Source organism: Dermacentor silvarum, chromosome 8, assembly GCF_013339745.2.
Source record: "Dermacentor silvarum isolate Dsil-2018 chromosome 8, BIME_Dsil_1.4, whole genome shotgun sequence".
NCBI lineage: Eukaryota > Metazoa > Arthropoda > Arachnida > Ixodida > Ixodidae > Dermacentor > Dermacentor silvarum.
Genome location: NC_051161.1, coordinates 175,356,364 through 175,381,160, shown reverse-complemented (window position 1 = coordinate 175,381,160; position 24,797 = coordinate 175,356,364). Strand labels below are relative to the sequence as shown.

Here is a 24,797-nt window from a genome sequence, read left to right as displayed (position 1 = left end):
CGTGTATTTTGCAGTTCCCCAACGACATGATCAAGCTGTACAACTGCACGCTGGACCACCTTGCAGCCGTGGCAGCCTCGGAGCAGCTCCTTGAACTGAGCATTGTTGCACCAGAGGTCAAACATCCAAGTGGGTCATCTCTTGTAGTGAAGAGATTTACTGTTATGTGTACCTTGTTCATACATTTTGGGAAAAAACGAGAGAAAAAATGTACCAACTGGGAAAGATCTCAAGTCACTAAAAAATTGGGCAGACTCTTCTGTAGTTTACATCTTCGTAATACAAAGCATTGTCTGAATTGTTGCAGCACGAGACGCCTACGCACACAGATCTTTCGGGGCTCAAGCGACCCGAGACACATGCTGGCATCCTTACATTTGCGCTCCTCGAATTCGGATTGGGTCAGCAGCTTCTTCGAGCAGGGTATTTTGGCGGCAAGTTTTCATGTACCCACTCGGCAAGAATTATTGTAGCACGAGGTGCCAGTGCACGTCAAGGTGGTAAGGCCCAAGCTGCACGAGGCACATGTTGTCATTTTCCTAGTGTGTATGTTTTGAGATGCAAGGATGTGACTCCTGTGCCAATTGCGCCATTTCAATTGATACAAACACAGAAAATTGACTGAAATTGTGCCACGCTGCGCCAGAATGGCTCCGGCCACGAACAGTGAGCGGATTTGTTCTCCGAAAAAGAGTGCGGCCGTTCACATTCTGCACACTGCAGGACGGTGCCTCCCGTGCAGTTTCTCGTAATTTGCGTACACTACTTTTCGGCGCATCCGAAAAGTGCCATGAGTGTCGTTTCAGGAATCGCCAGGCGTATGTGCACAGGCGCGAGTACGAGGGGGGGTAAGAGAGAAAACCTGGGGGCATTTACTCCTTGAATGTCTGACTTTGCCTTGGTACTACGGAAGAGAAGTTTCTTTGCTCGTTTTTTTATGCATTTGTCCATAGGTGTGCCGGCATTGTGGCGTGAAGTCTGCTGGCGCAGTGGAATGCCGTGGACGATTTTTGGATAAATTGCGCGCGCTGGCCATGCCCATGCACGAGTTTGTTTATGCTGCGAGTCGGACGCTGGCTGCCGGCTTGGTGAATCATGTCAAGCAGTGGGCACTGACGCCCCATTTGGTGATCTCTGTGTCTAAAGGTACGTCGAGCGTCCCCTTTGAGTTAAATGTCCTTCAGTATACGTATAATCCGGCACGACTGACTCGGCTCGGGCGCCACAGGCACGAGAAAGTCTGTCCGACGTACCTTTAGCTTCTGGGATTGGCGTGTGCGTCCGAGGTACCTTTAGACACAGAGATCACCAAATGGGGCTTCAATGTCCACTGCTTCACCTCGTTGCCGCGCTGGCAGCCAGCATCGGAGTGCAAACAAACTCGATCATTGGCATGGCCAGCGCGCGCATTCTCGCGAACAATCGTCCACGGCATTGCACTGCGCCAGCAGACCTCACGCCACAATGCCGGCACATCTATGGACAAACGCATAAAAAACGAGCAAAGAAACTTCTTTGTCGTATCTAGGCAAAGTCAGACATTGGAGGAGCAAACGCTCTCAGATTTTCTCTCTTGCACCTGCTTGTACTCACGCCTGCGCACAAAGGGCTGGCGATTCCTGAAATGAGACACTCGTGAAAGTGGTCGGCGATCGCCACTACCAGCTGTTGTTGCTGCTGTCGGAGCGGCTTTATTTAGAGTGCACTAGAATACGCTTGAGTGGGCCGAGCGGCGCTGCACTGCGAGCGAACTAGATATTAAGGAGGCGCGCGCTGCAATCGATTCAGCGGCCAGAGGTCTCTGTCCCCATGGCCGATGTAATGTAAGACTCTTCTAATCTTTTTTTTATGCCCATATGGGCGAGGCCTGAGCCATTTTGACCTATCACGAAAGGATAATGGCGAATTTGGAATAAAAGTCGCAGTTTTTCCCAGAAGGCGAAACATCGATTGCAATAGCAAATTAGTAGACAGCTATATAAAGTAAGGATAGTAGTTTTATCGGCCGTATAGTCTCGTAAACATTTGCTTACAAACTAAATTAACAAGCATGCTGTCACGCACGCACAAGCAAACATGAACACATCTCGCTCAATGACCACGGAAATGCACTGTCCAAACGCGTGACAGCAGCAGCGAGCGAATTGACCTTTGTGCTGCCTCTCGAACCCTCTGCGCACCTAGGCTCATTGCAGATCGCTTTCAAGATGGGGCCCGCGCAGCCGCGCCATATGCAGCTGTAGACTGTTTGCGGATGATTGCGTTGTGTACAGCCAAATAAGGAGTGGGAGTGACGTTACCCAACTGCAAACTGACTTGGAACGTGTTCAGAATTGGTGCTCTATGTGGAAAATGAACCTAAATAATACAAAGTGTGTCCACGTTTCTTTTACAAGGAAACGGAACCCAATAGAGACTGAGTACTTCTTAAACAATGAGCCTGTAAAAGAAGCAGTTAGATATAAATATCTAGTTGTAGTCTTTTCATCTGATTGCTCATGGAGTGCGCATGTAAGCGACGTAGTTGGGAGACCTGGAAGGGCACTAAATGTTATGCAACGCAATTTAAAAACTTCGGAACTAAACTTAAGAAAGACAGCCTATTTAACATGTGTTCGACCTGTACTAGACTATGCCTGCGCCGTATGGGATCCTTCGCAAGTTACACTGATTGATGAAGTTGAGAAAATTCAGAATCGGGCGGCTAGGTTCGTCTTGGGACAGTACAAGAGGGGAGAGAGCTGCACTGAAACGTAAAATGAACTTGAGTGGGAACTGCTTTCCTCGCACCGATGAAAACTGCGGTTGAAATTCTTTTTTCAGATATTTAATGATAAAGCAGGAGTTAATAAAGAAAAATACTTTAAAGAACCTCATTACCGTTCATATAAAACTGACCATGTTTTCAAAATAAGGGAATTGCGTACCAGGACGGACCTATTCACAAAATCCTTTTTCGTTATAAAAATGAAGATTTGTTTATGTCAACCCCCCTGCTGTAGCGCCTTCAGGCAATGCGGGGTAATCTTTGAATAAAGAAAGAAAAAGCTGCCGCCGGAGTAGAACCCCCCTCCCTTGCCCCGGTGCCTTGCTCGTGACGCTCGTGCCAGGCTTTTCGTATGCTGCTCTCCATGACTTTTCCAAAACATTTTTTTTAATGGTCCCCTTTGAGTTAAATGTCCTTTAGTATACATATAATCCGGCATGACCGACTCAGCACGAGCTCCACAGGTGCAAGAAAGTCTATCCGACGTACCTTTAGACACAGAAATCACCAAATGGAACATGGCGCGCTTCCTCCACGCTTTCCTTCCTTATGCATGCAGGTGAGCTGCCACTCGCACATACAGAATACAGCACGCAGCGGCGATGGTATCGCCCCTCGACTTTATACGGAACATCATGGCAACGATGAAAGAAATGTGCCTGGAGACTGCTATCGCAATAAAAACAGATTTGAATAGTTTTGGTATACCAGCCCAAGGTTGATTGCAGCTCTCTGGGTCTGCAGTGACATATAGTGACCCAGAAATTATGTTACCGCATCAATTGGACTGCATAATTTGAGAGCATTTCCCGCTATCATCGTGAGCGTCGGCGCTGGAATATATAGTTTGATCGTAGTGCTATCAATGTTTTCGGCTTTATAGGAAAGCATGCACCGTGCCGCCACTCGACCCACTTTTTCATATTCTAGTATGCTATAGCTACAAAGCACACTTCTACTAAGTGCTTTGTGGAGGTTTATTCTGTGTTTCGTCGTGGTTTCGAAGTGCGCTGCCATATTCCATTATTCCACCAAAATTCAGATTTGCCGGCTCCAAACTGCTTCAAAATGAAATTTTATTGTCCCCCAAATCGCACCAAAATGCAATTTTGTCAGCTCCAAACTGCTCCAAAACGAAATTTTACTTTCTCTAAAAAGGGCTCCAAAATGAAATTTGGGCAGTCCCACCCCTGGCAATGGCGACGGGAAGCCGAAACGAAATCGAGCTGGCGAGCAACTCTGGAATGCCAGACATGATGCCTGCAGCAGGGAACGGCAGCGTGTTTGGGTTATCGCGTGTTAAACGTATACAGTACGGCACCACACGCCGTGAAACAGGGGTAAAAATGCTTATCGCATAACTGACAGGCGACAACCCATGAGGAGATTTGCTGGTATCTGCAAGAAGACTTATTGGTACTGGAAGAGGAAACCGAAGTGCGTGCCAGAATTTTCACGTGACACAGGTGAGCAAGTACTGTGGAGAAGCTGCCGGGGCTGGCGCATACTACTCTCGATCGTGTGTGCATTGGTCTTTTTCTTGTTCACACCAGGTCGAGTAGCCGGAAAACGTATCATACGATTGCAGTTTGGTGGTGTACTGAACACTGGTCCTGAAAGACCGTGTTTTCCTAAAACATGTCCACCGGCAAATAAGCGTAACCGTGTTGGGTAATGTTTTTGCATTCTCAATCGCGAACATTGGTGCCGGGACATTGGGCGAAACAGGATTGTATCTACGAGGTTCAGCAGAAAATGTGCACAGGAAACCAGGAAGGAGGACTGGAAATGTGCAGTAACTTTTTCATCGGCACATTTGCGGGCTTATCATGTGCTGCATCAGCTGGCTCCATACTTTTCTAATCTCATTGGTGTGTCCAAACCTCTTCTGCCGTCGGCAGCGATTTCTTTACTTCGAGACCCTTTACTCAAGCAGCGTAATCTGTTCGAAGCATTGCGAGAGCAGCAAATCTTGACTAGAATATCAGTCATGATATCTGTAAGTTGGTATCTTTGGGACTTGGGAATGCCTGTCAAGAGCGCTTGAGCCTATTTCTATACGTGCCTAAGTTTCCTTTTACAAGTCCAGGTCTGGACACTGCTTGAAGAGGCCATTGAACATTAGTTTTGTATGCTATGATCTTGAAATCTGCCCAAAATAAGCCCTGCAAGTTCAGTTTCATGAAAATTTGTGGTGCCTTGACCAGCACGAGAGTGTCATTTGCAAGAAGTGACAAGTCACTTCGCAGGTGACATGTCACTCCTTATACCTGCATGACAACCCCGTGCAAAAGCAAGACACAAAGATGGGAGAGCGAGCGAAAATAAGATGTCTCGCAAGCAGCCTGCTGCTTCCAGCTCAGTCTGTTGCCGCCGTCGCAGCCCACCTCACGGCAAAGCACCATGCTGACTGCAACAGTGGGCCTCTTCGATTTTCGGAGTTCTGGTACAGTTTCGGCAGCCAGACGGCAGCCAGCTAGTTCCGGTCCTGACAGGAAGTCACGTGGGCTGGGATCCCAAGACAACCCGAAGCTGCCCGAAGTTTGCAAAATCGAACGCTGAGACAGCGCTGGACGCGGGATAAATGTAAACATGCTACCAGCATGGCAGCTACCGGCGTGGGCGGCGCGTGCTCGACGTAGTCGGTCCATTTTTCTGTTGCCAGCTTGAAAATATATTGTTGCATTCGGGAATACGATCACTTCTGCGAGATCTCGCGTGACTCTGCACAGGACGTGCACTGGGAACCTTACTTTGCACAGCACAACAAACGGCGTGCGACGCCTCCGATGCCAAGATGCGAAATCGCTCGAGGATGCCTGCTTGCAAATCACGTCGGCCACCGGCAACATTTGACATCATCTGACAAGACACGAGAAAGCAGGATATCGGGTACGTCTTATATGCATAAAATTTCGTGCCGACATATTTGACTTCGATTTCAGAAAGTTTGTTTCGGCTGATGGTTCTTCTGCTGAAGGAACTGGGGTGGCGGCTGGCACATGAAAATGCATGCTGCCCTTGACCAGCGAAAAGTTACACACGAAAAATAGTATTGGTCGATCATGAGATGAATAATTAAGCTAATGTTCATGTGGCCATTACTCCTCTCAACCAGTGCATTCCTTTAACATCAATGGCCTATAGTTAGAACACATCGGTTTCGAGCTGCCACCCAAGCATACGACGGAGAGACGGCTGGAGCGAACACGGGCTAGATGCGACACCTTCGCTAACTGCAGAAAAAGGAGATATCGCTGCATATATGCGAGAGATATGAAATACCCCCAGAAAAAGATATGTACTGAAAAGGCACCGCAATGTGTGAGGATGAGCGTCTACAACTTAGCAGACAGCTTGCACGGAACAAGATGAAGATACCATGCAAGCATGATCGAGAGCGCTGTTCACGGCTGGAGAGAAGCATTCACGAGTCACACACAAAAGAAGGCTTCAAATGGTACTCGTATGGCACCGCCTCTCAAGGTGTAATGGTGCGTTAGAACCATAGGAAGACAACGCGAGTAATGCAATCCGAAGGTGACTGTAGCCATTTGGCTGAGCAAGGTAAATGTCCTCAAGTGACCGCGTTGCAATCCGTCAAGTCCCCACAAAGATGGCGGTGAGCACTCATCGCCTCTTTTTGTTGTCTGCTAGCCAGAGAACTTCCAGGGAGCAGCCAGACCAAAATTGTCCTGGCTGGTTCTGGCAACCCGCGGGTAGCCAGAACCATCCAGCTCGAGTAAAACGAAGGCGCCCTTGGCTGGCTCTGGCAACCCGCAGGTAGCCAGAAGTGGAAAATCGAAGAAGCCCATTGAAGTGTGTTTACATGTGGTGGTGATGAATTCAAATGCTCAACTCGCACTCCTGTCTAGGCAGCAATACCCCTTCGTAGGAAGCAGAGTTTGGTGGGGTCTGATGAAGTAGAGGTGGCATTCTTCCGTATCAGTTTACCGATGCTGAAAAAGCAAAAGCGTGCCTTGTTGCTGTGAGGGAACAAATGTGAGTCTATTGAAACCGTTGCACAAAGCAACTAAGTAGTTGTTGAGGTTTGCCTGAGGTGTGCCTTTGTGGTTGATGGAGCAAGATTTGAACAAGATATGCATGAAGAGGCTGGTTGAAGGAGTTGGATACTATTCAGTGCATGAGGTGGGAAGGTAATGTATGCCGTACACAGGTTGCCTGAGATGTGACATCAGCACGTGAGTTCCTTTTTGAACTGCAATGCACAGTGGGAAAGCTTATTAAACTTTCATGTGTCTGGTATAAGCTGCGAATTTTCCCCCAAGTTTGTTTCTTCTGGATTGCCCAATTTTTTTTTTTTTTTTTTTACTTTGTGAGAAAATTTGTGTTGCAAAACTGCTTGCTGTCTACTGAGGCTTTTGAGTCATGGAATTTTCACTCCAAAAGTCAGGGGAAACTTGGAGAAGACAGGGCATCTTGAAAAATGAATTTTCTCAACATCCTGTCTTAGATTTGACAGAAACAAATGCAAAGAACTATTTCTGCTCCTGCAAAGGCAGCAATATCTTTTATTTGTTTCAAATATTCGTGTTCCTACTGAATATTCAAAAATGTTTCAATACCTAATTTCTGAACTAGAAAAGAAACTTGGGTGAGTTGGTAGGAATTCATATTTAGGAAAAGAACAGCGCTGGGTAGACAATGACACAAAGAAGAACACAACACTGGCGTTGACTCGCAACTGAATTTTATTTCAAGAAAAATTCACATTTATACACGATAGCCGACAGGGCAACAAAACACGATTGTACATGCGCGGCAGTAACCGTTTCGGTGACGTGTCGTCGAACCACACAAGGCAAAAACTATAGCGTCATCAAAACAAATAAAAACCAACAGAAGGCTATCTTTGTCAAACTCAAGCTACCGCGAAACACTGACTTCCAAAAATCTTAACTCTTTATTACAAAGAGCAACAGACGGCTTACTAACACATCTTTCCCCTTCCCTATCGATATGATAGGCTTCCATAAGCTCCCTAGTAGTTTGATCTTTATGCCAGAACAGACAATCTGTATTCCTTTCTATCTGTCGGCACCCACATTCTCTACAATGAACCTGCCAGTGCAAACCCCCCCCCCCCGTACCTTTTAATGATGACAAGTGCTCCTAATCTGATGTTCACACATAGGCTGGTCTGGCCCACATAAACCTTCCCGCATGACAGTGGTAACCTGTACCCGACAGCAGATCTGCTTCGCACATATCTATTTCTTAACTTCTCGGAACAAAAACTACATTCCCTACCATGGCGTGACAATTTTTATGCAAACGGGAACAGATCGTGACCAGTTTGTTGGGGGCGGACAAGAACACACGCACCCCATACCTACTAGCCACGTTCTTCAAGCAATGCGAAAACTTGCGTAAATATGGCACCACAACCGCTATTTTTTCACTATGCGCAGGTTCTTTGTTTTTTGCCTTATCAGCACCCTTTACCCACTTAATCAGTTTTTGGCAGGCCCTCAAGATTTCACTATCCGGATAACCCGCGTTCTGTATTCTCTGAATTTGGCCGAGGAAACTCCCCCTCAATGAATGGTCGCAGGTCATCTGTAGCACGGTGCGTAGCGCGGCGTAAAAAATACCAGTTTTTACTATTTTAGGGTGACCTGAGGAAAAATTGAAAAGCACCTTTACTGAACGAGGCTTATATAACCTACACACATGGTCCTCCAAAAACCTCAGTCTAAAATGGACTCTAAAGTCAAAAAAAAAGTCAAGCTAAAGTGATAGAGCAATGCTCTAGAACGTCTAAGGCGTCAATATAATCGCGAACAGAGCTTTAGTAATCGAGAAATTGAGGTAAATGTAGGACACGATAACAGACGCCCCAGGGACACTCCGGTACTTACCCGATGGCGAAGGCACTCCTAAAAAAAGATATGTCACTAGTACTCAACCACTCGTATTAAAAAGATTGTTTTGTTGGATTATAAGATGGAAGAAAATGCTACTTGTCTACTTCTATTAGATTCTTAGATAAAAATACCTTTTTGGCATTGCACTTGATAACAACTGGGCGGTCAAAAAGTTTCGTTTTCGATCGACTCTGCGCCGCGCTTGCTTTCGAGTTTCAGAAGTTTCGTTATCACATAGTACTGCGCTCATGGAGGAAAAGGTTTTCCTTCCTCTATGACTGCACTGGTGTTGCTGGCTCGCTAAACTCGCACTTGAATTTGCTAGCAGCTTGATAGTCGCAACGGCAAGTCCAGACGGTGACCAGCTTCATCGCCCGACGTTGCCGGTGTCGAGGCCGCCGTCGTAGTAGGCAACGACGCCGGCAGCGCGACCTCTCACCCGCATGTCACGCTCATCGGAGCTTAAATCACTAAAATCGAGCCCAGCATCGCGAGCCAATGTGTCGTTGTCAGGGTCGTCAACTAGTTGGTCGATTGCGACGAGCGTCGATGATCACCGTGTTCACAATTCGCCACCATACTTCCGCTTTCATACTGCCATCGGCTGTGTTTCTGGCCACGCGTTTGCACTTTCCGCAAAAAAAGCCATAGCGCCGTCTGTGGGTGCCGTTTTACTCACTGGCAGCACAATGTCACAATATGGCCATGGTGCCCCCACTCCTCGCTCGGGCGCGCGATTTGAATTGCGTTAGAGGTACGCGACGCTTCAGACGAAATTTTCTCTTAAAATAAGTCTTTCCTTGGCACGAAACAAGCATTTCGAGGTTTCTGGTATCATATTTTAACAGTCCACGTTGAAATAATATTTGCCTTTAGTGTCCCTTTAAATCCAGGAATTTAAGCTCATCTTCGGCAGGCAACTCAAGGGTAAAATTTAAACGTTTACCGCATTCCTTAAAAATCTTTAAAATATCAACTGTTTAAATTCTCTCCTCCCGTGAAGATCAACAAATCATCAACGTACCTTGTGGGAATCCTCGGGTCCCATAACAGCCGCACGGGCAGCGAACGTCGCGGCAGACGCATGCGTGCTAGGGAGAGTTGGGAGAGGGGAAACTTTCCTTCCGCGGGCGGCGCGCGGGAATCACAAGCGCTATCAGCGCCACCGGGTGGGTCACGTGAGATCCCGCTGATATCGCCCGGCTCTCTTAGGTCGCCAGCAAGACATCCGCCGTCGCTCCCGTATTCCTGCACGTGGTTAGTCAACCGCGTTCTTGCCGCGGCAAACGCCGCGGCCCCCCCGTATTCCCCAGTTGGTAAGTCGGAAGCCCTTCTTTACCTAGTGTATTATTCTCTTCGAGGGAACCCTCAGCGATGTCAACTATAGCTAGCTGGCCTGCTCGAAGTGTTAGTTGCAGTCGTAATAAATGCTTTCCGAGTGTACACGTGGTTGTCGTCTATTGTTTCCTCGAGCTTGTACCGGACCGCGGTTGATGCGCAGGCGTGCGCCAACCGCGTGGCTCGGTGTGTCGAGGCAGAGGGCCGTTGGCATCCCCCCCAAATCCCGACATTTTGGCGTTCCCAACATGGGGCAAGCTCTTGGAAAACGGGACGACGATCTGTCCGGACCAGCGTTAGGCTTCAGCCGAAGGCGTGATTGCTAGCTAGATCTGTGTGTGCTTTCTTGAGGGCAAGTTAACGCTGCGCCAGTGTCGCCGAACTCGTGTAGACACTGAGATTTGCAGCAAGTTTTCTTTTAAGAGTACGCCCGAAGCGAGTGAGTGCAGCAGCCGGTGCGGTGGTCGATTTTCCCTGTACATATGTAAATAGCCTCCTTTCTGTATCTTTGGCTCTGGGAACCGGGCACTGGAAACGCTGGCTAGGCGCAGCGGGGCGCAGTCCCAGGAGTCGGCTCGAAAGCTGCGTGTTGAGCAGCGAGCGGGGACCGCTTAGCTAGGCCTGCATTTCCTCGCGGCGGCTCATTGGAACCCTTTATAGGTCTTTTGTGGCATTGGTATCCATCATGGACGCGATTAGGCCTAAGGCTCTGCGGAGCTGCCGGTCGTAAGTTCGAAGACGACCATGCCGTGACATTTAGCGGGTGCAACCAGATTCGCTAGTACTACTATACTCGCCCGAGCGGAGAAACCTCGTTCGAAATAGAAAGCTTATTTTGTTCAGATGAACTCAATATTTTGCGGGGGGAATAACCGAGATCTCGGGGGACAAGAGAGCGCTTTGTTCATACGAGCATCGCCCACTTTCGCGCTGTATCGGACCGGAAAAATTCGGTCGAAGCGAATAACTTCATTCAAACGAACTGGATTGTTTTTTTTTTTTTTTTTCTTTTTTTCCGTTGCCGCATAAAGCTATGCGGTAGACGGGTAGTTCAGCATCGTGTCAGACGGCCGACGCAGCGACGGCGTCTACTGCCTTAATTCTAAGCATTTGTGGAGTGCATTTGTACAACTTTGCAGAACGAGTGAAGCCGCCTGGATTTGTTATTGCTGCCATCGTCCACGTCCCTGCCTGCTGTCTCGGCCTCAAATTGCAGCGGAGGCGCCTCCCTGTTCACGGTGCGATGCAGTAGCACATGGCAGCCACAATGAGGGAGGCCCACCATCATACACTCCCACGAGGATGCGTCGGTGCGAGCTTCATCGTGCCGGTGCGCGCGCCGCTTCGAGAAAGTCCCGACCCGCTGTTCCCGGGTGGACATTGCGGCGCGCATCTTGAGGGCAAGCCATCTTCAGCCCCCGTCATCGTCAACCACGATGACAGCTGCCATATCTGGGCGGCCACCACAGAGGACTGTGCCGCCTATCAACGTGGATTCTGCCATTTCCTGCCAGACTTTACCATCGCATCTGCCCGGATTCTCCGCCGTAGGGCAACATTTAAGGGTGGAGGGATGTGGGAATCCTCGGGTCCCTTAACCGCCGCACGGGCAACGAACGTCGCGTCAGGCGCATGCGTGCCAGGGAGAGTTGGGAGAGGGGAAACTTTCCTTTCGCGGGGCGGCGCACGGGAATCGCAAGCGCTATCAGCGCCACCGGGTGGGTCACGTGAGATCCCGCTGATATCGCCCAGGTCTCTTTGGTCGCCAGCAAGCGGCAACGGCGGAAGTCTCCGCCGTCGCTCCCGTATTCCCGCACGTGGTTAGTCAACCGCGTTCTTGCCGCGGCAAAGACGCCGCGGCCCCCCCGTATTCCCCAGTTGGTAAGTCGGAAGCCCTTCTTTACCTAGTGTATTATTCTCTTCGAGGGAACCCTCAGCGATGTCAACTATAGCTAGCTGGCCTGCTCGAAGTGTTAGTTGCAGTCGTAATAAATGCTTTCCGAGTGTACACGTGGTTGTCGTCTATTGTTTCCTCAAGCTTGTACCGGACCGCGGTTGATGCGCAGGCATGCGCCAACCGCGGGGCTCGGTGTGTCGAGGCAGAGGGCCGTTGGCATCCCCTTCCTTATCCCGACAACCTAAAGACACTAAAAGCCAAACTTCCTAAATTTCTAGCAATGCAATTATCAATTCTACTAAGAAAATAATGGCTTAAGGCTGGAGCCACCCTCGACCCTATACAGATTCACGACTTCTGCAACACAGTGCTCCCTTTCAAATCAACAAACATAGAGTGCAAATAAAATGACAACAATTCTAAAAAAATGTTCACAGAAGTTCCGCAATTAGTACTAACAAAATTTGGCTTCGTCATTATCAACCACACAAGACCTGACACTCTTCATAAGTTCATTATGCGGTAGCGAATAGAACATATCTTCAACGTCATTACTAAAAGCCGAACGTGAACCTAGATTCTGTGTCTTAAGAAAGTTAACCACGCTATCTGAGCTACTAACATAAAAATGGTCCACAACGTTTAGAGTCTCAAGTTGTTTTTGCAGGTACCCCGAAATTACAAATTGCCAAGTCCCCTTTTCCGAAATAATGGCCCTGAACGGGAAATCGGGTTTATGGGTTTTAACTGAAAAAAATACCTGCAGTTTTAATTCTTTTGCCTTCTTGACTCGAGACGTCAGGCTTTCCAGATTTCTATCCTGTAGCATCGCAAAGGCCTGCTGTTGATGACTTTTGATGCTTTAACAGCCGTCTGGAAAAATTCTTCAAAGCTGCTTTTTCAGAATTTTCCGCAAACACACTTTCCAGTATCACCACAAACATTCTTTCTTTATCTGACATACACATTCTGAGGTAGTTCCGCTCCAAAAATTGAACCACTGAATTCACAGGCGAATTCTATTCCGGGTCGAAGAAGAGTGAGTGCACACGTCAGGACATTCAAACACGCATCTGGCTTGCTCACCTTCAGGAACAAAACGGGAGACGCACCCAGGGGCGGATCCAGGTTTTTTCTGAGCTTCTGTCAATGATGATGATAGTAGCCTTTCTTATTTACCGAAATTCACCGTTTCTGCTCACGATAAAACCGCGTTTTATACGGCTAGAGCAACACCTGTAGCCCACCGTGATGGCTCAGACAGCGTTGCGCTGCTGAGCACGAGATCGCGGGATTCGTGGCGGCCGCATTTCGATGGAGGCGAAATGCAAAAATGCCCGTGTGCTTGCGTTGTAGTGCACGTTAAAGAACCCCAGATGGTCAAAATTAATCCGGAGCCTTCCGCTACGGCGTGCCTCATAATCAGAACTGGTTTTGGCACGTAAAACCCCAGAAAGAGGAAGAAGACCTGTACCGAAACCAGGTATCGGTTTCTCGAGCTTATAGGAAAAGGACGTTACCCAATACAGCCATGTGCTTGGCGGCTGCGCCTGATAATACCGGGTGTTCAAAACTAAGCTTTATGCTTTTCTTAAAGTTAGGCACTGGGAGGCACGCGAAGACCACCTGTGCAAATAAGTTATGTGGCCAGGGAGGCACAAAGTGAGTTGATAATTATCGCTGTGAGCAGCCCTATTAACTAAAATTGAACAATGATTTTTTGTCGACTGCAGTAAGTGGGTATGTTTGTATTGAAAACTTAGAGGCAGTCGTGTTTCTAAACAGTATCAGTCGGAAGAATTATTCTGGCGTCGTTCTAATTATTCAAGAATTATTTCAATTGTCGTACTGCGCAGAGTTATCGAGTCGACGCGAGAGCGGTTTATGCTTTGCGTTGCTGTGGAAGGGAGGCATTTTGAACATTTTTAGGGAATTAATTGACATCTTGATGGGTGAAGTGTTGTCATGAGATTTGTGCATGACAAGACCAAACTTAAAGCGGCAGTATGAAATACTCGTTAGCATAGCTAAAAAGGTTTCTGCTGTTGATGGTGCAGTTGTTGGTCTTGATTTCAATAAAACTGGTTTGACCTGGGTGTTTGACCTCAACCCGAAGGTGCCCCCACCTCAATAGGTGCTTGGGGCGCCACATGGGAAATGACCGCCATGGGAGCGGCCCAGACACCACTTGATTTCCGTGCTCACGTTGGTTTCGACGGGAATTCAGGGCGCATGTTCCTTTCCCAAGCGTATCACCCCTGAAGGAAGCCGAACGCCAGGCCGGGGTGCTCTTGTACCCTTTTGAACCAGTGGGTGCCCGGCGGCGGTGGGAATCGAACCCACAGCCTCCCGCAGCCGAGGCGGGCGTTCTACCACTAGGCCACGGCTGCGGTACTTGGGAATCAGCAGTCACTTTACTTGCGTAGTTCAGGCAAGGACCATGCCCGGTCGTCTAGTCACCTTTACGCACGCTCACTGCCGTCTGGCTTCTCCGCTCGCGCCATTATCTCGGCATGGCAGCTGCCGCCATCTTTACAGGCTTCGCGGTCGCGTGTTCCGACAGCGGTAACGGGTTCCTCGATGTTTTTTTTTTTTTTTTTCGCCAGCCGTGATAGGAAGGGGGACAGTTATTATCTTTGCCAATGCCTCCGCCCCGTTGTCAGACTAAATGCCGCACGCAACAGCCGCGTCACATCAGGGAGGAGCTTTTAAAATTTGGAGTTGGATATCTCGGAGCACAGACATGCTAGAAGAATTCCTCCAAGTGAAACTGTGTAGAAACACGACTGCCTCTAACTTTTGAATACAAGCATACACACTTACTGCAGTCAATAAAAAGTTAATTTTTAAATTTTAGTTAATTCGCTGCTGACAGCGATGATTATCATCTCACTTTGTGTCCCCCTGGCCACATAGCTTACTTGCGCAGGTTGTCTTCACGTGCCTCCCAGTGCCTAATTTTAAGAAAACCATAAAGCTTAATTTTGAACACCCGGTATATCTAGCCTGTATTGTTTCTTAAACATGTATTGTTTCGGCAGGGGGCACTTTTGGTTCAAAGGCAAACTTTGAACCCAGGCCTTTCGAACGGGAAGGGAACAGTCTCCTAGAACGCAAACTTCACTTTGTGGATATCTCTTGTTTCTGTTTGGTAGTGTTGGCCGCACCACGTTCCATAGGAACTCGGAATGGTGGTGGCAAGCACATTTTTCCAAGACTCCTTGGCGGTAGCGTGTTCTGAGACAACGTACGCACAACAGAGGAGACTGCAAGAGTGGCAACAGATGATTGGAAAGGGAGCACGGTGTTGCAGAAGTCGAGAATCTGTATTGGGTCGAGGGTGGCCCAGCCTTAAGCGATTATTTTCTTAGTAGAGTTGATAATTTTATTGCTAGAAGTTAAGGAAGTTTGGCCTTTAGTGTCTTTAGGTACGTTGATGATTTCTTGATCTTCACGGGAGGAGAGAATTTAAACAGTAAGATAGTTGATATTTTGAAGATTTTTAAGGAATGCGGTAAACGTTGCGGGGATGTGCCTTCCCGCGCCTTGTCCCCTAGCTCGCGCGTGGCGCTTAGCCCTATCTCCGGGAACCGCCGCCGAATCGGCAACATGGTGGACATGGTGAGCGCGCCTTACCTACTTTCCCGCGCAAACCGTGCTTCTCCCCCCCCCCTGGGATTGGACTTGCCCCGCGAAAACACGTCACCGGGACGCACCCTGATTGGGCTCCCGCGCGGTGGCCCCCGGACACCCTCTCCACCCGAGCTCTTGTCCGCTGAGCGCTTCCTCGCCGCGAGAGATGCTCACAGGCTCGCATCGAGGTGGTTACATGAGACCTTGGTTCTCGCGACTCCTCGTTATCGTGCTTTTCGGACCGCTACCCGGTTAGCCCTAGCGCAGCGGACGCGCGTACTCAATCGGTCTTGCGGTGAGCCTTGGCCTGTAAGCGCCGTGACTGTAGCACTCTGGTGTATCTTGGGTGAATAAAACCGTGTTTGTTGGCAATCTGACTCCGGGGCCTTCTCTGCGCCATGTCGGAGAGTCGACGAACCCTGCCGTAGCGCCTTCGTGCGTTGCGGAGTGGAGGAGCGTCGTACCCTTTCCTGACCGTCGCTCGTAGGGTAAGCCTGGTGTAAACCCATCTCCACAACGTTTGAATTTTACCCTTGAGTTGCCTGCCAGAGGTGAGCTTCAATTCCTGGATTTAGGACTGAGGTTTCTGGAGGACCATATGTGTAGGTTATATAAGCCTCGTTCGGTAAAGGCGCTTTTAAATTTTTTCTCAGGTCACTGTAAAATAGTAAAAACCAGTATTTTTTATGCCGTGCTACAGAAGACCAATGCCTCCTTTACTAGATGCCTGCCGCGTGGTCCGGTAAACCCGGTTCCGTGCCCTCTCCCATTTCTCTTCTCCACGAAAAGGCAATGAGCGCCACTTGTGGCGCACGTCTGCAACTTAGATCACGTGCTGCGGCCTCTGAGATTACTGTAGCATCTGTTACCGTCTCGGAGTCGGCAGGCGCTATCGAAGCGCCGGCGGAAGTCTTCGACCGCTGCCGCCGCCGCCGGAAGTTGAAAAGGCAACGAGCGCCGCCTCACGGAATTTATGCTGAACTAAGGGAACCGCCGCCCCAATGGGAAAGCGAGCAACGCGACGGGCATCTAGTAAAGGAGGCATTGAGAAGACTTGCGACCATTCATTGAGGGAGAGCTTTCTCGGCCAGATCCAGAGAATACAGAACGTGGGTTATCCGGATAGTGAAATCTTGAGGCCCTGCCAAAAACTGATTAAGTGAGTAAAGGGTGCTGATAAGGCAAAAAACAAAGAACCCACGCGTTATGAAAAAAAACCGGTTGTGGTGACATATTTGCACAAGTTTTCGCATTGCTTGAAAAACGTGGCTAGTAGGTATGGAGTGCGTGTGGTCTTGTCCGCCCCCAACGAACTGGTCACGATCTGTTCCCATTTGCATAAAAAATTGTCACACCATGGTAGGGAATGTACTTTTTGTTCTGAGAAGTTAAAAAATAGATACGTGCGATGCAGATCTGCTGTCGGGTTTAGGTTACCAGTGTGATGCGGGAAGGTTTATGTGGGCCAGACCGGCCTATGTGTAAACATCAGATTAGGAGCACTTGTCATCGTTAAAAGGTACGGGGGGGTTTGCATTTGCAGGTTCATTGTAGAGAATGTGGGTGCCGACAGATAGAAAGGAATACAGATGATTTGCTCTGGCATAAAGATTAAACTACTAGGGAGCTTATGGAAGCCTATCATATCGATAGGGAAGGGGAAAGATGTGTTACTAAGTTGTCTGTCGCTCTTAGTAATAAAGTGTTAAGATTTTTCAAGTCAGTGTTTTGGGGCAGCTTGAGTTTGACAAAGATAACCTTCTGTTGGTTTTTATTTGTTTTGATGACGCTATAGTTTTTGCCTCGTGTGGTTCGACTCATCACCCGAATGGTTACTGCCGCGCGTGTACAATCGCTTTTTGTTGCCCTATCGGCCATGGTGTATAAATGTGAATTTTCCTTGAAATAATATTGAGTTGTGAATCAGTGCCAGTGTTGTGTTCTTCTTTGTGTCCTTGTCTACCCAGCGCCGTTATTTAACTAAATACTAATTTCTGAATCGAATACGACTGTTAAAAATATAATATTTAATAGTACCTGAAATTTTAAAACGTTTGCACCCCTCTTGTGTTATGTTTACTTACGTTTAAGTTACTGGTACATTTTAAGTCGGGTGGTATCACGTATAAATGTCTGCAAGCTTTTAGAATACAGTATTTCTGCCATTTATTGGAGATGGTGGCTGGTTGATGACCTGAACTGGCAGATATCATATGTGTGATTTTTAGTCAGCATCTGCAAGCTTATCTAATGTACCTTACATGCCCCCAAATGGGGCATAATTGATGATGGGGAAGAAAGTGAGAACAACAGAGACAGTGAATTGGGTGCAAAGAATGGAAACAAAAAAGGCCATGTTGATTTGCAAGAATGCGAATAAATAAATTAAAAAGGGAAATCTTTACAATAACAGAAATGGAAGTGCCTTGCTATGAACAGCGCCTATGTTGTGTTCTTTCTTGTGTCCTCGTCTTTTGTGTTGTGCAGACATGTCGATATTGAATCACCAACTTGCCCAAGCTTCCACTTTACCTTGCTATTCGAGGCTCGAGCTGGTTGCCTAAGGACAAAAACATACTGGAGCAAATATTCGCAACAAGATGAGGCATGTATCTGCTGCAGCAAAAATCTGGAGACTACTCAGCACATTCTAATGGAATGCGAAGGGATTCACCTGCTGAGCCCGATCTTCCAGAAGTGCTTGGATTTAATGTGGACGGGAGCATCAACCAGTCAGCAGTCGAGATAAGCAAGAGACATTTAGACTATTGGTGGAAATAAAGCAGGGAAGCAATTGATATGACTGGATTCGTTACAGGCATAGGTAGTGGCACAAGATAGACAGGAAAAGAAAAAAAGATTAACGAGATGTATGCAAAAATGCTGGAATGAAAAGCATGTATAGCATACCTGATTAACCCAAGTAGGTGTCGCCGCCCCATTTCGAAGGGGATGTCAATAAATCATCATTACAAAATGTCTTTGTCACGGTGCAGGGTACAGCCAAGACTGGAATGAGCCCCACCGCCTCAAGGCACTGTGCAGGCACGTGAAGTCATTGAAGCTATCGGAAGTGTGCGGTGACACTTGCGAGGTGGCTACGTTGAGCAGCTACGTCGAGCAGCTGTGCGACCAGCATTGGTGCCTCGCCCACCAGAAGGCAGCTCTGCTCGGAAGGTGAGCAATCCACAGTAGGCTGATGACCAAGAATCTTATCTGGAATAGAAATCAGAGTGGTCCACTGCGGTTTTGTTTTGATTCTTTCATGGGTCCTTTTACCCCTTTCAGTGTCGGGTTTTTTCGGAGCTGATGCACCCACTGCAATGTGTTTTTTCCTCGGACATTATAAAATTAACGCAACGGTTTACTTTTGGTTATGCAGAAGGGAGAAAAATGATATGGTTAAAGAAAAATGCACTCTTGGTATCCTAGGGCAGAGAGTGGAGAAGGTAAAGGGGGCATCAGTGACATGGTGGGACAGAAACGCGTAAACATACCGGTACATCAGTGACACTGATAGGGTCAACGAATGAAATATTAGTACAAAAAGCGTACTCTGTAGCTGAATTGCCCGTGTACATTCTGATATTATTACTTGAAATGATTGCTGCAGTTGATTAGAAGCCAGCTTGCCCCAAACGATAATCATTATTTCTGGGACCAACGCCCCAGAAAGGTCCCCGGTTGGAATCCCAGAACTGCAAGGCGTATGGATTTCCTTTGTAGCTTCATACAACATTGGGGTAGATGATACTTCCTCCACCTTGTGGCATTCCACAGAACTGATTTGCCAATACAGATTTAAAGGAGCATGCACTTCAGAGGCCCACTTTCGTTAATAATAAAGCTGACTGAATGAAATTTACGCAGCCTGGTTATTTTTCTGCAACTCCTAAAAGTTGGAAAAAGTATGGTCTCTTGCGCAACATTTGAGATTTATACCAAGCAAGGGAGAGTGCTATGAAACTTAACCTTGACTATTACTAATGAATAAATTGATGAGTGGTTTCCTAAAAAGCACATGATCCCCCGCAGGGGCGTCTGCGTAAGCAGGCGTTTGGTGTGTTGCGACACCACGTACCCGAGCACATGAGGGTTGGACCCTCCCACGTGTCGCCGTGCGTTGCTTAGCCGTGTCCGGGGAAAAGGGGATCCTGGCAGTTGAGCCGAAGCCGGGTGTTTGGACCTTCATGGCCCCTCGGCAGAGGCAACACACTCCTTTGGCCTCTGCTTCACGTAGACGGCACCCCCGGGCTGACCCACCCGGAGGAAATCGGCAGTCGCCTTTTCCTGTTCTTCTCTCCAGTCTTCGTCTTTCTCCTCACTTTTAATCTTTCCTGTCTCCTTTTCTCTTCCATTTACTTCCAACATTCCTGGCGGCGACGGTTAACCTTGTGTGTTATAACCACCCTTTGTTATACGTATTTGGTTATAGCTGGAACGTACGGCTGGCGTTTGTGGGACTTGTGTTACAGGTCCTACATCGTCCCCTTGTTGGGCTCCATGGTGGGTGGCTGGCGTTCCTGCCGAATGAATATTATTTTGATGGCTTTGCCCCGCGTTACCCGATCGCCCCCAGAAAAGGGGGCGCACCGAAGAAGTGTTTCAATTTTTTGGGCACCACAAAGAAAACTTTCCCCGCTACCACGTCATACACAGTGTAAAATCTGAAAAGGCAGTGAGCGCGATCTCTCCCTTCCTCATTTCGAAATGCCTGACAGAGACAATAGGAGCTGGCCACAAAGCTACGAAATTGGCTAGCGGCGACCTCCTTCTTGAACTCCGAGATATGAAACAACTTGAAAAACTACAGAACCTAGTATCCATTGGAGACTTTCCCATCACTGTGACCCTGCACCGCACTATGAACACCAGTTGTGGTGTAGTTTCGGATGATGATTTGATGGAGCTAAGTGAAGCAGAACTATTAGAGGGCTGGAGTGACCAAAACGTCAATGTCAAAAGAATTAAGATGAGGTGTGACGGAAAAGAAATTCTGACCAAGCATGTCATTCTAACCTTCGGCACAAGTGTACTGTCCGAGACTATCGAGGCAGGCTACATGAAGATCAGAGTCAGGCCGTATATTCCTAATCCCCTGCGATGTTTCAAATGACACAGATTTGGCCATAGCTCACAGAGCTGTCGTGGTCGAACTACTTGCGCCAAATGCAGTGCTTCTGAACACACGTCTGAAACGTGCAATAAGACTCCACATTGTGTAAACTGTGAAGGGGAGCACGCCGCATACTCGCGGTCCTGCCCATCCTGGAAAAAAGAAAAAGTCGCAGTTTCACCTGAAAGGTGAAGCATCAATTGCGATAGCAAATTTGTAGAGAGCTATACGGAGTAATGATATTAGCTTTGTCAGCTGTATAAACTTGGACATGCAGCAGCACCGGCAACGCGCAGAACTGTTGTTGACGCCGTCGGTGTTTTGCCCGCGTTCGCTCAAAATGCGTGCGGCGTTGGTGACTGTTGCCGGAGCCTCTGATATAAATAGGCACTTGGTGCCGCAGCTAAACGTCGCCTCCCTTCCCTCCCCCTTCCTTCCCTCCCCCACGGCCTCTCGCGCATCGGAAGAAGGCGCGTTTGCTCCACATATATGGTGATTGTAAAGGAGGAAAGAGACGCCTACTTCTGCAGCCCTTAAGCAAGCACGGCGCGGAACGCGCGTTTGTTCTCCGCCGTGCGTTCACTCCCCGTGAAAGAGCGCGTCCCTCGCGCCCTTTCACTCGCACATACAGCGTTCGGCGGCGCGCGGTCACGATTTCATCTCCATTGACGTCATACGGAACCTCACGGCGACGGCGACGCCGACGGCAGAAATCTGCTTTTGAGTGTCCATATAATTGCTATCGCAATAAAAGGAAATTGTCACGATTAAAGTTACACAAAACATTTCGTTCAAAGAGGCACGAAGGCAGGTGTCCTACCTGCCAAAAACCAGCTTTGCCGATGTCACGCGTCAGGGGGCTGCGCCACAACGGCCTTCAGCGGCTGTCTGGCACACACGTAGTGAGCCGGCGGTGACGCCATCCGCCCCCTCAGCGGCTGCAGCTAGTGCTGCTCCGCCATCTCCGAAGGGGCCATCGACCTCCGGGCTGGTGGCCTCCAGGGTCTCGTCCCTCGAGACGAGGCCTTCACCGCGAACAAACCGCTCACAAGAGCGGGTGTCCAACACGCCGCAAGAGCCGATGGACACATCTTCTAGCCAGACGGCACAGCCAGCGCCTAAGGAGCGGCGAGAATCTCTCGACCGCTCCAAAAAAGAGAAACCCCGCATTACAGGGCCTCTAAAGGGTTCTGTAAGCTAACTCTCTTTTCCTAAACACACAGAACGAAACTCTTTTTAATATGGGCACTCAAATAGTTCATTGTAACGTCAGAGGTCTCCTTCAAAATCTTGACGACATTAAAGAACTCCTCCGCAAATTTAGTCCCGGGGTGCTGTGTGTTCAAGAAACACACCTCAAACATACACAAACAAATTTCCTCAGGCGATATGCTATTTTTCACAAAGACCGCGAGGACACTGTTGTGTCATCCGGTGGTGTGGCTATCATAGTCGACAGAGGTGTTGCCTGCAGGGAAATAAAACTTCGTACGCCCCTAGAGGCAGTTGCTCTCCAAGGGGTACTTTTTGACAAGCTAATCACTATCAGTTCTATATACATCCCTCCCAGTTATCAACTTAATAAAACCGAATTTCAAAACTATATATATGAACTTCCGGCTCCATACATTGTTGTCGGAGACTTAAATGCACATAACACTTTGTGGGGGGACTCACGTTGCGATGCGAGGGTCGCCTAATTGAAAACTTTCTTTTTTCCTCACGAGCATGTTTACTTAATAAGAAAGAGCCAACGTACTACAGCGTGGCGCATAATACATACTCTTCCATAGATATCGTGTCGAGTACAATAATTCCGTACCTGGAGTGGTCTGTTCACAAGAACCCCTTTGGCAGCAACCACTTCCCAATTATATTAAACTTAACAAAACAAGATATATGCTCACCACACATTCCCCGATGGAAGGTTGACACGGTTAACTGGGAACCTTTCCAAGAACTTACATATTTAACCACGGATGATATTGCCTCCTTTAATATAGAATATGCTGTGGCCTATATAACAGCCTTTATAATTGACGCTGCCACGAAATGCATCCGTCAAACTAACGGACTTGCGAATAAACGTCGCATCCCGTGGTGGAATAAAGAATGTAAACAAGCAGGGAAAAATCAAAACAAAGCTTAGGTACCATTTTGCAACTCTCCAACTGCCGAAAACTTGATTAGTTTCGAACAAATAAAGTCCCAGGGTAGAAGAACGCGTTGACGTCCTAAAAAGGGAGAGTTGGGAGAAGTACATCTCCGGTATAAATTCTTACATTGATGAAACAAAAATGTGGAATCGAGTAAATAAATTAAAAGGCCGGGAGGTACACCCATTACCGTTAGTCAGTACCCAAGGTGAGAGCCTGGAAAACCAGGCAGATTGTCTGGGCGAACACTTCGAACAGGTATCCAGTGCGTCCCACTACACACAAGCATTTCTGAAGTTCAAAGAACGCGAAGAGCGACAGCATATTAAACGTAAAGGTTCATTGAGTGAGGCCTACAACTATCCGTTTACTTTAACTGAACTCGGCGCCAGGCGGTGATCGTGTCATATATGAAATGATTAAGTACCTACATCCTGAAACTCTGAAAACACTCCTGTATCTTTTCAATGCCATGTGGGCGGATGGGTATATCCCGTCCTTATGGAAGGAAGCTATAGTCATCCCCGTGCTAAAACAAGGCAAAGACCCATCCCTAGCCAGCAGCTACAGGCCAATAGCGCTAACAAGCTGCCTGTGCAAACTATTTGAAAAAATGATAAACAGGCGCTTAATCTGTTTCCTTGAAAATAACAAACTACTAGACCCCTTGCGATGTGGTTTCAGAGAAGGTATGTCCACAACAGACCACCTTGTTCGCATTGAGTCTTATATTAGGTATGCTTTTATACATAAGCAGTTCTGCCTTGTGGAGTCTCACACGTGCTCTTGGGACAAAGGAACGACAACACAGTAGTGCAAACAATCAAAAGGGCATTTATTGCACCTTTCATACACTAATACACACTAGCCGAATTACTACCAATAGAACATTCACATGGGCGCGCGAGAAATCAAGGAAGTCCGACTCACCGCGACCCGATAGCGAGCGAATATGTTCGCCCCATGCTGTGACACCATCGCCTAGTCATTCACGTGTGCGGTCACGCGAACGGTGGCGCGTTCGAACGATCCGTGTTCGTCCATACCGGCGCCCCGCTCCGAGCCACGCGAGACGTCTCGCGAAGCGTGGATCGGCGCACGCGCGGGACGTCCGCGTCGCCCACCGATCCCAACTCAAAGAGAGAGCGCCTTCGACCGATGCTAACACCACCGACCGATGCTAACGCCGCCGTTCGGTGGCATTAGCATCGCGACACTCGCGCCATCTCCCGCAACGCGCCGCAACCACTACGACCGCCTCCGGCGCCCAGCCGTATGGTGAAGCCGGACCACAGGAGACGCGCCAGAGTCGCGCATCCCCACATCCCCCCAACCTTAAATCACTACACATACTCCGGCGAAACATGTCACAAGGCCTATCAACGCGTGCGTCGCGAACAAAAGTTAGTACATGCGACAGTGGCGCCGCCTAGGAAATGTCCACACGTTATCCACAACATGCGAGCCGAGATTGTCTCTGGGGTTCACCGCTGGCGTCCGTTGGTCACAGCATCAGCGCTGCAGATTCGATGGCACGACTCCAGCACAGGACTCCAGAAACGGCGACGCAGAAGTCGGCACGAGCAAGCGTCGCTCGCGCCGACGCGCCCTGCCGGCGAGAGCCGCTGTAGCCGTTGGTGACTGCCGGCTCTTTTCCCAGCCGCCGAGGGTTGCGAGCCGGACACAGGCGGCCGCCGAAATCGCTGCGCCGAACTGGCCTGTGGCATGTCCATCGCCTGGGGTAGCTCAATTGTAGTCCGGGGCAGCAGCGCTGACGATGTGCAGGTGACAGCAAACCAGGGGTGACTTCGCTCACGCTGCGTACACTCAACGCACTCGCCAAGTACTAAAGTAGTGCAAGGGAGAGGAATTTGGCACACGCATCGCCCACGTGGTACGATGTTCAATTCGGCCAGCAAACATTTCGGGTGGCATTTCAGATGCTAAGTTCACGTGAGCAAAGCTTGCTTTCTTGAGTCAAACGAGTCGGACGTCCCGCACG

General features: G+C 48.6%; 1 protein-coding gene across 3 annotated transcripts in view; it reads left to right on the top strand.

Moving 5' to 3' along the window:
* Window positions 1-24,797, top strand: part of LOC119461863 (germinal-center associated nuclear protein) — a 340,872-nt gene that overhangs the window by 253,702 nt on the left and 62,373 nt on the right. For all 3 annotated transcript variants that reach the window (XM_049672737.1, XM_049672736.1, XM_037723233.2), the window contains 2 exons: window positions 15-129; window positions 18,520-18,700. In XM_049672737.1, the coding sequence (XP_049528694.1) occupies window positions 15-129; window positions 18,520-18,700 (296 nt within the window). The remainder of the gene's footprint in view (window positions 1-14; window positions 130-18,519; window positions 18,701-24,797) is intronic.